Source organism: Telopea speciosissima, chromosome 2 (genome assembly GCF_018873765.1).
Source record: "Telopea speciosissima isolate NSW1024214 ecotype Mountain lineage chromosome 2, Tspe_v1, whole genome shotgun sequence".
NCBI lineage: Eukaryota > Viridiplantae > Streptophyta > Magnoliopsida > Proteales > Proteaceae > Telopea > Telopea speciosissima.
Genome location: NC_057917.1, coordinates 1,377,421 through 1,391,689, shown reverse-complemented (window position 1 = coordinate 1,391,689; position 14,269 = coordinate 1,377,421). Strand labels below are relative to the sequence as shown.

At 39.3% G+C, this 14,269-nt stretch overlaps 1 protein-coding gene and 1 pseudogene across 1 annotated transcript; one reads left to right on the top strand and one right to left on the bottom strand.

The window, feature by feature from the left end:
* The first annotated feature begins 203 nt into the window (after positions 1–203).
* LOC122652098 lies at positions 204–4,029 on the top strand. The gene is made up of 5 exons (XM_043845771.1): positions 204–389; positions 469–2,401; positions 3,164–3,368; positions 3,470–3,669; positions 3,747–4,029. The coding sequence occupies exons 2-5, from the start codon at positions 565–567 to the stop codon at positions 3,818–3,820; spliced, it is 2,316 nt and encodes a 771-aa protein (XP_043701706.1). The 5' UTR covers positions 204–389; positions 469–564; the 3' UTR covers positions 3,821–4,029.
* A 7,391-nt stretch (positions 4,030–11,420) lies between these two features.
* Positions 11,421–13,000, bottom strand: LOC122653166 (annotated as a pseudogene).
* Between the last annotated feature and the right edge of the window lie 1,269 nt (positions 13,001–14,269).

The following is a 14,269-nucleotide window of genomic DNA, read 5'->3' as shown; positions in this document are numbered from 1 at the left end:
AGCCGGTAAAACCCGATCGGACTCGAGACTTTATAGAGTTCGAAAGGAGAACCGATGCTCTCTAACTAACCGGTTCATCCGGTTACACTTCGACCCTCTTCCACGGTTTATAAGCAAAACCCACCTCGCGCGCCCAATTTCTCAACTCGCTTCTCAATAGAAAAGAAAAGTCTCTCTCCCTCTCTCGCCCTCGCTCTCGCTCGCTCTCTTTTGGTTTGGTTTGGTTTGTTTGAAGAGGAGAAGCGTTTCAAACTCTTCGGAAAGATACTTGTAAGTACCATAGTCTTTCGCTACCCATTTTACCTTTCTTTGGTGGTTAGTTTGTGAAGATGCCAAGCAAGCAATGGTAGTGCATTAGCAGAAATAGATCTTACGGGTTCTTTTTTTAAAAAAAACAAATTTACCAAAAAAAAAAAAAAAGATTCTTTTTTTTTAATTGATATATTTTCCTCTTTTGATTAGGGACGATTCAGTTGTAGTATATGGAATGGTTGCAACTTTGTTCATGTGCCTGTTTCAATTATTAATTTTTTAAGAAATTATCGTTAGTATCAGAAGTTGTTCATGGAGTCTGAACTGCAACCTATACCTGTAAGTTCACAAAAACGTGACCCAGCATGGAAACATTGCCAATTGCTTAAGGATGGGGATCGGTTAAAACTCAAATGTATATATTGTGGCAAAATGTTCTCTGGTGGAGGGATCCATAGAATCAAAGAACACTTAGCTGGTCAAAAAGGCAATGCAGCTACTTGCCCAAGAGTGCAAAAGGATGTTCAGCATGTTATGTTAGAAAGCTTAGATGGAGGCAAAGTGAAAAGGAAGAAACAAAAAATAGCGGTAGCTAGTACAAACCTTAACTCGATACCGAATGAGATAGATACCATTGACAGTCAGTCTGAAGAAAAAGCTGGGTTCCAATTGCTTGGAGCCCCTAATACAGTCACAAATTATTTCAGTTTGGTACCATGGAGAGAGGAAGAAATGCCTGACAGAAATTCGGATAAAAGGAAGAGAATGCAAGAGGAAGAAATGACTGGTGAAAGCTCAGATAGAAGGAAGAGGCAAGAAGGAAATTCATCCCCTCTTCCCACAAATCCTGATGGGAGTCCAATTGGTAACATTGCCTTGGAATCAATAAGGGGGAAGGATACAGAACAAAAGGTTGGTCAGTTTCTCTATGACGTTGGAGTATCTCAAGGTGCAGTCAACTCTATATATTTTCAGCCAATGATTGATGCCTTTTTGTCTGAAGGATCGGGTTTCAAAACACCATCTTATCATGATGTACGGGGCTGGATTTTAAAGAATTCAGTTGAGGAAGTGAAGACTATGGTAGACCAGTATAAAGAGACATGGGGAAGAACTGGATGTTCTCTCCTGGCTGATGAATGGACAATGGGAACAGGTAGAGTTTTGATCAACTTTTTTGCATATTGCCCTAAAGGAACAATTTTTCTGAAATATGTTGATGCCTCGGACATTGTTAGATCAACTGATGCTCTGTATGAGTTGCTAAAGGAAGTGGTTGAAGAAGTTGGAGTGCAAAATGTATTACAAGTGATTACTGATAGTGCAGAGCACTATATTGTCGCTGGGAAAAGATTAACTGAAACTTTCCCTACTATGTATTGGACCCCTTGTTCAGCTCGTTGCATAGATTTGATGCTTGAGGATATTGGAAAATTTGCGTGGATAAGTGAAATACTTGAGAATGCTAGAACAGTTACCAGATTTGTATACAATCATGCTTTCATTCTAAATATGACAAGAAGATACACTAATGGGAAAGATTTAGTACAACCAGCCATCAGTAGCTCTGCAACAAACTTTACAACATTACAAAGCATGGTTGATCTCAAAAGTAATTTGCAAGCAATGGTTACTTCACAGGAGTGGATGGACTGCCATTATTCAAAGAAGCCTGATGGAATTGCGATGCTTGATGTCATTTGTAGTGAGTCCTTTTGGCCTTCATGCAGCACTATTGTTCATATAACAGACCCACTCTTGAGAGTGTTGAGAATGGTTGGCAGTGAGAAGAGGCCTGCAATGGGATACATTTATGCATCCATGTACCGAGCAAAAGAAGCAATAAAAAAAGAACTGGTAAAGAAAAAGTATTACTTGGCCTATTGGAATGTTATAGATCATAGGTGGGAGCGGCAGTTAGCCCGTCCTCTTCATGCAGCAGCTTTCTACCTGCACCCAAAGTTTTTCTATAACATTGAAGGAGATGTGCACAATGAGATCATGTCAGGGATGTTGGATTGTATAGAAAGATTAGTACCTGAGATAGAAATTCAAGATAAAATCACAAAAGAGCTGAACTCATACAAGAATGCTGTAGGTGATTTTGGGCGGAAGATGGCAGAAAGAGCTAGGCATAATCTACCTCCTGGTAAGGGTCCTTCCTCCAGATGTAGTTACAAATTTTGTTCCCCCCCCCCCTTTTTTTTTAATGCACTGTTCATATTTTCTAGTATCTTATTTTGAAAAATTCATTGTTTCATAAAATGAGGGTGACTGCTTACAAGTGTATGAGTATGTGGGTTGTTTTGTTAAGGACAATCTTTTTTTTTTTCTTTTTTTTTTCTTTTTTTTTTTTTTTTGGGGGGGGGGGGGGTGTTGAGGGGGTGCAAGGTTGAACAGATAATTTGGGACTTGCCATGTAAAAGGCTCCATCCAAAGGTCTTGGCAGGCAAAAAATTACACTGACGCTTGTGACCAATTCTTTTTCACTTGTTGGAAATTTTGGCCAGCAAATTTCAATTACATTCATGGTGGGGTTGTTGTCTTTGGCCCTCTGCTTAAGGTTATAGGTATTGGTATCCGAGGTCATATCGATCTATGGTGATACCGATACATCCATATTGATTTGGTATCTAGCCGAATTAGTCCTGGATCAGATGGATTTTAAAAAAAAATATATTAAAAAGAAGACCATGTATCAGCCAATACCACCGATCAGTATTGGTCTCTGGCGATACCGATACCTTGATCCATGTCTATGCGAGAGATTGCGCAGACAGTCCCTACCTCTACATGTTTGCAATTTATGAGAGGCAGGAAGTACTTCTTCCTATACTGTATCCCAATGCAGATGTAGTCTTTCATACTTTAAACATACATCTGATTCTTTCAAAAACCTTAATTTTTTTAGATGAGTGGTGGTCTACTTATGGAGGAGGTTGCCCGAATTTGACACGCTTAGCCATCCGCATTCTCAGTCAAACTTGTAGTGTGAAGGTTTTCAAGCGACATCAGATATCTCCCAAGCAAATCCATCACTACACAACAAACCGGCTTGAGCGCCAACGGCTTAGTGACCTTGTTTTTGTCGAATACAATTTGCGTTTGCGGCAGATGTAAGTAAAATGTTGGACCCTATTGGCATTTTATTAGAAGTGTATTTTGAGGTTGAAAGCGAAGTGAGAGAATGAGATTTTTTTCTTAAAACTATTTGCAGGCAACTCCAGAAGCATAAAGAATCCGAGGTGATGGACCCTATCTCCATTGACACCTTTGATATTGTTGAAGATTGGGTTGCCGAGAAGGATTCTGTTGTTGGGGACATTGGCAGTCCAGACTGGACAGCACTTGCTCAACCTGAAGCTAACACTGCTCTGTCATTATCTCCAAAAGATGAGGCAGAATCTTTGGTTGAAGGTAACACCAGTTCCTTTGCCTTAAAATTTTGATTTCATAAATTCCTCAGTTTTTAAGTTAGATTGCTTGACAAACAGGATTTGGTGACTATGAAATTTATGATGGAGTAAATGACGAGGAAGACACAGAAAGCCAAGACCAGGAGGAGTAGTTGGCAGTCACACTCTTACTTGTTAATATACATAAAGAGGATCCATGGTGATGATAGGTTAACTCATGACAGCAGTGTTGAATATGTAAATTGTTACTTTCTAATTAAAAATTATTTTGAATCTGTTGTTTCATGGTGTTTATGATTGAATTCATGGTTTTTAGTTCACCAACAATTCTTTATGATTGCACAAATAGACATTTTTCTTTTTCATGTGAAATGAGACATAAGTATGTCACAATTAGCAAACATATACTCCTGGTCTTATGGAGGATCAGTCAGATAGGAAGGTTCACTACCTCCAAAAAACCATTTGAAAACTCTAGCACCATGCATAAGTAGGGTAACGTACGATTGGGATCCTACTCATATATTGGGGCCCTCCTTTGAATGGTGTGGATCCTGGGTCTGTGCCATGTATCACCTCACTTTGCAGCTACATCCCCAATGGCTATCATGTTTAGCTTTTCTGGCTATCTTATGAGCCATTTTGTTTTGTTGTCTAGGGATATATAAGAATATCATCTTTTGTCATTTTTACATGAGGAAGAACCCTAAGAAAGAAAAAGCATTATTCCTCTCAGTTTGTTTCCAGGTGAAAACCACATTAAAGAAGGCAAACTTTTGAGGTAAAATCTTTATCGAGTTCTTACCTGAATACAGTGTTTTATATACCTGTTATCATGTTTGTTTTATTTATTTATTTACCACCATACAAGTATAGAAATACGGCGGGAGGAGCCTCTCAGAGGTAATTTGTAAATACTTTTGATAGAATTATTATCCTTGTTGCTGACTAGGGGGTTCATTTTTAGGATAGTATCCTTTTGTTGTACCAACTCCATTGCAAGTTGAGACTCTGAACAAGAAGTGAAACCATTTTGAATCTGAACTTGTCATTATAATATTTGAATAATTGTTTGAAAGTTTTATATCCTTTCAAGATTTCAATGACAAAGAGTCAAGGACTGCTGAAAAGAAAGGGGTGATGGGTCATATGGTTGATAAAGACCACCAAATTTTACATGCGGCATGTCATGAACGCTAACTATTTTTCCAAATGGCAAAAGGTCTTTAAAACGGGCTCTTATGAACCCCCTTTTTTTTCACCGAGAGTACAGCCTACTGTCAAATATCAATGATGTTTGCTCCCAGGCGGATGATTGCAGAGCAAGGATATCATCGACTGCTAAATTGTCTTCAAGTAGCATGTTATATCAATTGTTTCCAATTGCCAACACATGTGCTACAGGTGCTGCCCATAGTTCTGCAACCAGTGCTGTGGACTGTCTCAAGAAGGGACAAACACCATGAGAAGACAACCACATGAGTCTTGCACAGGTTTCCTTTGATGCCCATCAAAATTTATCCTAATGAACTGCAAAAGAGGTTCCATTGATGAGAGGGCAGTGGCATAAGCAAGATGTATTCAAATATGTGTGTTAACCTCTGAAGGGTTTCTGGCCTGTCCAATAAATGTGAGATTTTGGCATTGTTCCTATGAGGATTTACTGGTTAATCCATATGATATGCCCCAAGATGTGAGAATTCAAATAGAGTCTGATGTTTCAACCAAAAAAAAATAGTCATGGTGAAAGAAATCAGGCGTTTTGAAGACATACAAACCATTCTCCGTGTTAGATATCATCTGTGAGTTGTTGAGATTTTTTGTTTCATTCTATAGGAGTTTAATAAAGAGGATTTGGATTTACTTTCCACTCTCAACAAGTTGAACCACGTTGGCATACATTTTACCAAAAAAAAAAATAGGGAGAGATTGCTGTTTTGTTAATATGACCGAATATATATACACAGTGAAAAACAAGAATTTTTAATAATGAATGTATAATTTTTTTTTTTTTTTTGTAAAGATGAAAGATATTGTGTTATCTTATTTAGTTGGGCAATGAAAATCCTCGTCTATGAGTGCCTAGGAATCCACAATAAGCCTTTTTCCGTCTGAAACCTCGCCGTTAACCTCAAGGCTATGCCATCCAAAGGTGTTGCTAAATGGAAGGATTTTAAGGAACAAGAAAATTACGTTATGATATGATTCGAATTGGATATTGATCAAACAATACATCAATGAGAGGTTAGTTTGATCAGTGTTGTAAATTCAACTTTATATTGTAGGGAAGAGAGCCGAAACTTATCTTTCTTGAAAAATGAAAGAAAACCCTCATTAGTTTTCAAAACCAAGATGCTCATTGTAGGCCAGGAATAGGTCCAAAGAATTGATTGATACAACCAGGGGAATTGAGTAACATAATGAGTAAATTATAATAAAGCAGGTTGCCAATTGTTTATTAAGGAAGGGGAAACAATGGTTGACCCAGCAATTCAACTGGCCAGCACAGAGATTTCCACCAGTAGTTTCTAGCTTTGGAGTAGCATCGAACCAGAGAAGAGGCTGCTGTCAGTTTGAGTAGATCAACTAGTTTGGAGTTCGGATTTTTTCACACAATAAAAGAGAGGGGAAAACCAGTAGAACCCAGGAATTTACGCTTTTCACCTGGTTTGGGGATCACTGAACCATGGAGATTCCGTGCTACACTAACCATTAATGGCTCACTTGTGATCTGCAGTGTTATCAAGTGAGCTATGGAAAACCTTTCCAACTTAAACATGTGAAAACAGAGGGCAAACAAACATAAACACAAAAAAATAAATGAAACACGTCAAAGAAGAGTTCATGAACAGGAAGAAGTAGGATAACATTCCAGAGGCACCATTAAGTCGTATGGAACTTCTTTTTTTCCTTCTTTTTTTTTTTGGGGGGGGGGGGTTTGTTAAGAAGTTGTATAGCCAGAAAATTTCTTTGACATCTCACTCTCTGGGGAACTAGTATCGCAATAGATGAGACAATCATGTTTCAATGAAACAGGTGGCAGTCAGTAGAATTCTTTCTTCAGCATAATCTTAGCATATCAATTAAACAAGAAAACACAAACTCAAAACACAAAAACATATGAGTAGTGAACCAACAGAATGAATATTGTCCAAGGCCATCCATGCACTTCCATTGATCAGTTTCCCACTGGATGTTTATTGAATCAGTGTGGAACTATATAAAAATTAGGCATGCACAAGTACTTGATCTTCTAGCCCTTGGTTCCTGCACACACCAATATCACCAAGTGAAAATTGGATTATTACTGGTTGGAGTCATCACTTCATCGAAACAACTCCTGTCTTATCTGCTAAACAAGATATGCATCATTACTGTGGTTCATGAACAGGAATGCATACCTCAGTTTATAACGATCCTCCAAGCTGTGTACGTCACCAGCATGGTGAAACACATAGGAGGCAGGAATCTCCTTCACATATCATCGTAGAAGAACTTTTGACTTCACATGGCAACCAATGTTTTCAAAGGCACCTTCTTGAAGTCGAAGGGCTTGCAAATGTATAGAAGTGAGTTAATGGAACTCAAATAAAGAAAATTTGCTGGGTCAAGTCTACTACAACTCATGAGGTGGAAATTGCCAGCAGCTGTTTTGGAACAGGAAGTTGGCAACAACTCTTGATTATTGCCTCCAGAGAACGGAGTTCATTGTGGTCGGTTATTTTGTCTCCAATAGCAACCTAGAGCCCTGAACAAGGTCCTCTTAGGCTGCTAAGCTGATCATCAAATGCTTTTTATAATACCAACCTCAGGGGCATAGCAACTGTGGCACCACACCAATAGTTATGGGAAGACTAGAAATCAATAGCCTACTATAGGTGTAAAGACTCAACACAAGCATAGGGACACAAATTAACAAAAGGTCTCCATTGGACAAAGTAGGGAGGACAACAAACTGGCCAGCACATCAGGAAATTTCAGGGTAACCAAATTGTAGAATCATGGAACCAATGCAGGATGTGAGACGGGGCAAAGTTAGAAGAAAGAGCTGATCCAAGTGGGGCCTCAAGGTGGTCTAGCATGTCTCACTAACCAAACTGCTCTTTAGACTCAGAGCATCAATATAGCTCATGAATATTCCTATTCGGGGGGGAGTAGTTTGATTTCTCCTTCCAAGGGAATTGGCAACCTTATTACGATCTAACAAGTTTGGATATAAAGTGGATTTTATTCACTTACATATCAGCGTTCTAAGTTAAATAACTGAGTCAATTGAGGAAAGTCAAACATATTCCCATTAATAGTCTTTAGGCCTTTAGATTTGGCCTCAGAACTTGCATGTTTTGCTTGATTTTGGCATCAGCTGGGTGTTTTCTACAACCTACCCAAGAAAACAAGATATGGCTTATCTAATGTGATTTGAGAGTTGTACTTGATATTTTATAGCTTTGAACATGCTACAAGAATTAGTATGTAACCCTCTTGGGTGATTTTGATCTTGTTCTGGCTTATAGAGTGGTATCTTTACCATATTTTAATCCAATTGCTAATTTAACAGAAAAAGGAAGCAGTAAAAATGCTGCCGGTTTAGCCCTCTATCAAATCTCGAAGAATTGATGCTTTCAAAACTTTATGGATAGTTCCTAGTGCTCTGCTGGGGATATCATAGCAGAATCTGCCTATCTCTACTTTATTTTTTTTTTCCCCGTATTTATCCTTATTTCTTGAAACTTTCCCTAAGCAAATCCAAATCTCTAACCCCATTCATAACCTGATTTAGAGAAAATTTCCAAAGAATTCTTGGATTGGTTAGACTGGCAGAAGTCCACCCGATCAGGTCGAAAATATTAATTTGCCAGCTCAACTTCCAAGGGTCATAACTTTTCACTAGAGTGGAGTTACGGGTAACCATAACACCTTTTCAGAAAGCTCAGCTTCTGAGAGTCATAGCTTTTCGCTAGGATAGAATTACGGGAGCCACAATACTTTTTCGGAAATGGCAGTCAATGCTCTACAGGCTGCCCAATCAATTCATTCATTGGACGGAGATTTTGGAGCCAGATTAGCACGTTTAAGGGGTATACACAGCCTCCGAAGTTTTGTGTGAGATTTAGGAATATTAGTTTCCTATTTTATTTTCCTATATTATTTCTTTTCCCGTTTTGTATAGGTTTCCTTTTCCTTTATAATCCGACCTTCTTAAATAAAGGTCGCTTTGAACAAAATAAAGATATCTTGAAGTTTATGAATTAAATTGCTTTGTTTTGCTCTTCTTCCTCGTTGGAATTAGGGTTTTCATTACCTTGAGGATTCGAGAATTGTGAGTGCCAGAACGAGATTCAGCCCCATACTTCCTACTACATTAAGTTGTATTAGAGCTTTTCAACGATCTAGTATGTCTAACGGCGGAGAAGAAGAAATTCGCCCAACCGGAGCCAAGCATGGAGTGGAGGCTCTCTAAGACTCAACGAAATCAAGATAACGGTAGGAATAATCATGTTGAAGCCTTGAAGGTCCTAACCTAGGCCAACCTGTTGTTCGTCAAGGTCCTATTAATCTTCGTAGGTAACCTGCCTATGACAATGATGAAGATTCTGAAGACGAGGATGGAGGATTTGTAGTGTATAGAAGCAACCAGAGTCAGAACTGGGATGTCGATGAGTATCGCCTTAAAGTTGATCTTCCTAATTTCTCTGAAATTTGGACATTGAAGACTTCCTTGACTTGATCTATGAAGTTGAGAAGTTCTTCGAGATGGAGGTTCCAGAAGAAAAACACATCAAAATTGTGGCCTACAAGTTGTAAAAGGCAGACCTCAATGAGAGTATGGACGACGAAGGCCGAGACAACGACGAACTGGAAGGCGCTGTGTTCGCTGAAGAGGAGGGTGAGCATATTTCATGTGTCACTAGAAATTACTAGACACTCCAAAACTAGTCGAACCGTCTCACTGCCATCAGATATTCCACTCACAATGTTCTGTCAAACAGAATGTGTGCAACTTGATTATTGATAACAGAAGCTATGAGAACAAAAGGAGAAGAAGAAGAGAAGGAAATAGGAAGAACTCGCACAACACAGCCACGGAGGCACTCACAAACTCAAAGCCAACTCTTTCAATTCATTCTTTTCAAATCTGCCCAAAGAATTGGGTTACAAGCACCCACACACAAACATATATATAAGAAATTAAGACTTTTCTAATTGAATTTTAAAACAGAAATAGAATTAAAATCTATTTCCTAATTACTTCCTAAAACTTAGACTAACAAAAATAGAAATTCAATAAAATTCAAATTGGAAATTTCCCTACATGTCTAATAGCTACCCAAAATATAAGATTACATATATTTCCTAAATATCCTACTAAACCAGGAACAAGATTGGGACCCGGTTCATCTTGGTCTGGGTTCTCAAACGGATTCGGGTCAATCCTACAGCAGACTTTTTGGGAGGATTTGCCTTTGAACATCATTGATCGGGCAATTTTGAGAGGATTTTCCTTTGATTTTCTCTCCTAAAATTTTTGGGAGCTCGCTCATTATCTTTTTATCCACTCTCCAGGTAACACATGTAACAAAGGCATTTGTGACGAACAAGGCATTCTTATTGGTTTCATGGTGAAGCTAGCTCTCCTTTTCCCTTAGTTGTGTGAGACTCCTTCAGAGGATCATAAACTACACCTCAATTTAGGGTAGCAAAGATAAGCCATTGCCTCAATAAACCCCTAATAGTTTTCTGCTTAGCCACAATCTATCCTTTCAAAAAGTTGATTTGGCTTTTTTTTATTTTGGTAACAAGTTCATTTGTCTTTACCAACTTATATTACCCTCTACCCCTCTAATTATATTTACATTTAAATGTAAATAAATAAAAAAACTTTTAATAGAAAGATGGGAGAGGGATCTACATGTTGTTAGTCTGTATTAGCATCTTACACGCCAAGCCAATGCGGAGAGCAAAATGGTATATTTAATGACTAGAGAGATGGGGGACCCGAGGATCAGCTTTAAGCCCTTATTTGTTTGCGCTTACCATGGATGATTTAACCAAAGACATTCAAGATGAGGTTCCATGGGCTGCGTTTGGTAATGCTCTTCGTCAAGAAAAGGTGATTTTCTCATAAAAGTTTTCTGTTGTTCTTGGCCTGGAATAGTGTTCTTCGTTTGTCTTGACCGTTTGGCAAAACCGTTCCGGAACAGTTTTGAGAACAGTTTTGGAACAACTATCGCGTTTGGTAAAACCTGTTCTTACTCAAATCTGAAAAACAATTATCTTTCTGTGGTCAGTGGACTCCATAACTAAAATCCCAAATTTTCTGTATCGTTCCCATTTTACCAGACGTCAATACCTACTTATCCATATCTTTCAGAAGAAGAATCTCATCCCTAAACAAAGCTTCAATAACAATTTCTTCTCTGTGATACAAAGGAAGATTCCAAGTCTCTAAACCCATATTTGGATGTCCAGAAATAGAGTTTCCCTTTGTATTGAAAGGGAAATTGCTCTGCATATGAACGACCATCCATGAATTCAAAAGACCATGAAAAATAAAAAATGGAAAAACTTAGACTATTAGTAAAGAAATTAATACGGAAGTTAAAATCATAAGTAGACGACAGATACCAACACATCTTTATCAATATCACTAGAGTAAAGCAAAGACGAAAATAAATAGAAAAAACAGAGGTTGAAGAAGGAATTTTATTTTTGGACTTTTTCTTTTGTTGTTTGGAATTGGAATTTGGTTGATTAGATAATGTACTTAGACCACTCGGAGATGTAGGAAGTGTGATCCACGGACTCCCCAGGGATGTCTTCGAAGGGGTTCTCCTTTGCTCCCAAAAGCCTGGCTAGATTCCCCACAGCGGTCGTCCTTGGTGTAACATTGATCAGAACCACTGCTCCCGCCCCAATCTTCGCTCCTTCCCCGATCTTTACATTCCCCAAAATCGTTGCTCCAACAACTATCAGAACCCCATCACGGATCTTGGGATGTTGATCCCCTCCAACCTTTCCCGTCCCACCCAGTCACATAATGCAAGATGGACACATTATTCCCAATCACCTGAAACTGCCCAGTGGCGTGATCAATCAGAATCCCCTTTCTGATCTTGGCAGCCAGGTGAATTTCGATGGCGAAGACGTCGGTGATACGAGAATGGAGGGCGAGGGCGAGGTTAAGGGGTCGATAAGACTGGTTTCAAAGCTTGTGGGCAACGCACTAGGCCTGGCAGGCGAGGAAGCCCGTGTAGTTAAGGAGGCAGTGAGAGGAGAAGCAGGCAGGATTGCAAACACGTGTGGCGCGGGAGATCGGCAACGGTGACAGCACCAGAGAGAGACTGCTTTGTACCTTCGATAAAAATGGCGATGGAGTTGCAAGAGCTTCAAGGGCTTCTTTCGGTCAGTTCTAGGCGAGGAAGACCTTAGCGATGTAAGTTGAGTATAATCTATTTCGATCAATTTTTTGTGCCATTCAGTTGTTCCATGGAACAGACGAAACACCTCTCTAAGGTGTTTCGTCCACCTTAGAGGTGTTTTGTCCAACTCGTTCTAGAGACCAAAATGGTAGCCGATCCGTTCTTTAGAAACAGAAGAAAGAACCATTTTGCCAAACGTCATTTGCCCTTTTTTTTGGTTCTCATAGAACGAAAAAACGGAAAAACATGTTCCGCAAAACATTACCAAATACAGTCTTGGTGTATGCTTTTGGCTGATGATATTGTTTTGGTGGATGAGACAAAAGCAGGGATTAACACCAAGTTAGAGTTATGGAGATCAACCTTGGAATCAAAAAGTTTTAAGATAAGTAGAACGAAGATGGAGTATATGATGTGTAACTTTGGATACACTAGGATGGATAATGATGTTAGAGTTTATGTAATAAGGGTACTTTAGCAACTAGTATATCAACTTCTCCAGAAGATCATTACCATGAAGCAAGAGGATAGGTCTATTTCTGAATTTTACACTACTATCATTGGTCTCTGGGAAGAGTATGATCATTATAGGGATCTTCAACTGTCCAGCCCAGAAGATGAAGCAAAGGTTTACTGAACCCTTGAGAAAAGCGTGTTCTTATTCTTCTTGGTGGCTTGAACCCGGAGTATGAGCCCATCCGTATATAAACCTTGGGCAGGTCTCCTCTTCCATCCCTAGATGAGGTGTGTAGTTATTTGCAGAGTGAGGAGACTCACAGGGTAGCCATGAAACCTGCTTCCTCCCTTGAGCCGTCTGCTCTTTCTTCTAGCTTCCAAAGATATTGGCGGAGTAGTGGCAGAGGTCAAGGGCCACCCCGTGGAGATCACAGAGATAGACCCGGATGTAACCATTGTGGAAAACCTAGGCACTCTACAGAGAGGTGTTGGGTTCTTCATAGCCGTCCCCCTGGAACATGTGGTTGATCTACTAGTACACGTGGTGGTCATAGAGGGAGAGCTAGAGCACATTCTGTGATGATTGAGACTGATACTCTGGAGTACTCACCTAGTATACATGCTGATTCCAGCTCACTCACCAGGGAGGATATTGCCGCATTTTGCAGGGTCATGTCACAACTAGGTAGCTCACCTTCTAAATCTACAGTACAGATTCCTCATCTTCAGCTTTGCAGTCCTCCACATCCGCAGTCCGCTCCTACTACAGTCCCAAATTGGGTCATTGACTCCGGTGCCACTGACCACATGACTGGATATGTCCCACTATTATAATTCCTACTCCATCTATTCTGGTAGGGATAAGATCAAGGTGGTTGATGGCACCCTTTCCTCTATTTCTGGTAAAGGCAGTATTCCTATTACATCTTCCATTTCCCTTGATTCTGTTCTTCATGTCCCTAACTTTGCCACTAATCTCTTATCTATGAGTCACTTAACTAAATCCTTGAATTGCTGTGTCACTTTTTTTTTTTTTTTTTCCTTCTTACTGTTTTTTTTCAGGATTTGGTGACGAAGAGGATTATTGGTAGTGGGCGTGATGAGAAAGGGCTCTATCTTCTTGAACCTCTACCACCTTTTTTACAAACAGCTCAGTCTTATGTGTGTGGCCGTAGTAATAATAGTCCTGTGGATCTAGTAATGCTATGGCATCAACGCCTTGGCCATCCATCTTTGTTGTAATGAGGAAACAGTTACCTCATTTATTTTCTTTTTGTTCTTCTTCCTATGTCGTTCAATGTGAACCATTTATGTTTGCCAAAAATTATCATTCGCCTTATCCATATCATGGTAATAGATCGATTGTTCCTTTTCACATTGTGCATATTGATATTTGGGGACCCACCCCTACCACCTCTTTATTTGGCTATTGCTACTTTGTTTCATTTGTTGATTGATTATTTATGTACTACTTGGACTATTCTGATGAAACATAAGAGTGATGTCTGTGATGCATTCAAAAAAAATTTTCAAATGATTCTTACTCAGTTTGAAACTAAAATCAAAATTGTTCATTCTGATAAAGGGGGGAGTACATGTTTGGTGGTCTCCAACACTTCTTTAATGGCATTATCCATCAGCTAGCTTGTGTTGACACATCCCCAACAGAATGGGGTAGCTGAGAGGAAAAAACGTCATTTATTGGAGGTCACTTGGAGTCTATTT

Bases quoted from the DNA above. Each gene is read 5' to 3' on its own strand.
- LOC122652098 (XM_043845771.1), top strand. From the start codon at position 565: ATGGAGTCTGAACTGCAACCTATACCTGTAAGTTCACAAAAACGTGAC. The intron at 2,402-3,163 runs GTAAGGGTCCTT...TAATTTTTTTAG, and splicing joins TAGGCATAATCTACCTCCTG to ATGAGTGGTGGTCTACTTAT. The intron at 3,670-3,746 runs GTAACACCAGTT...CTTGACAAACAG, and splicing joins GGCAGAATCTTTGGTTGAAG to GATTTGGTGACTATGAAATT.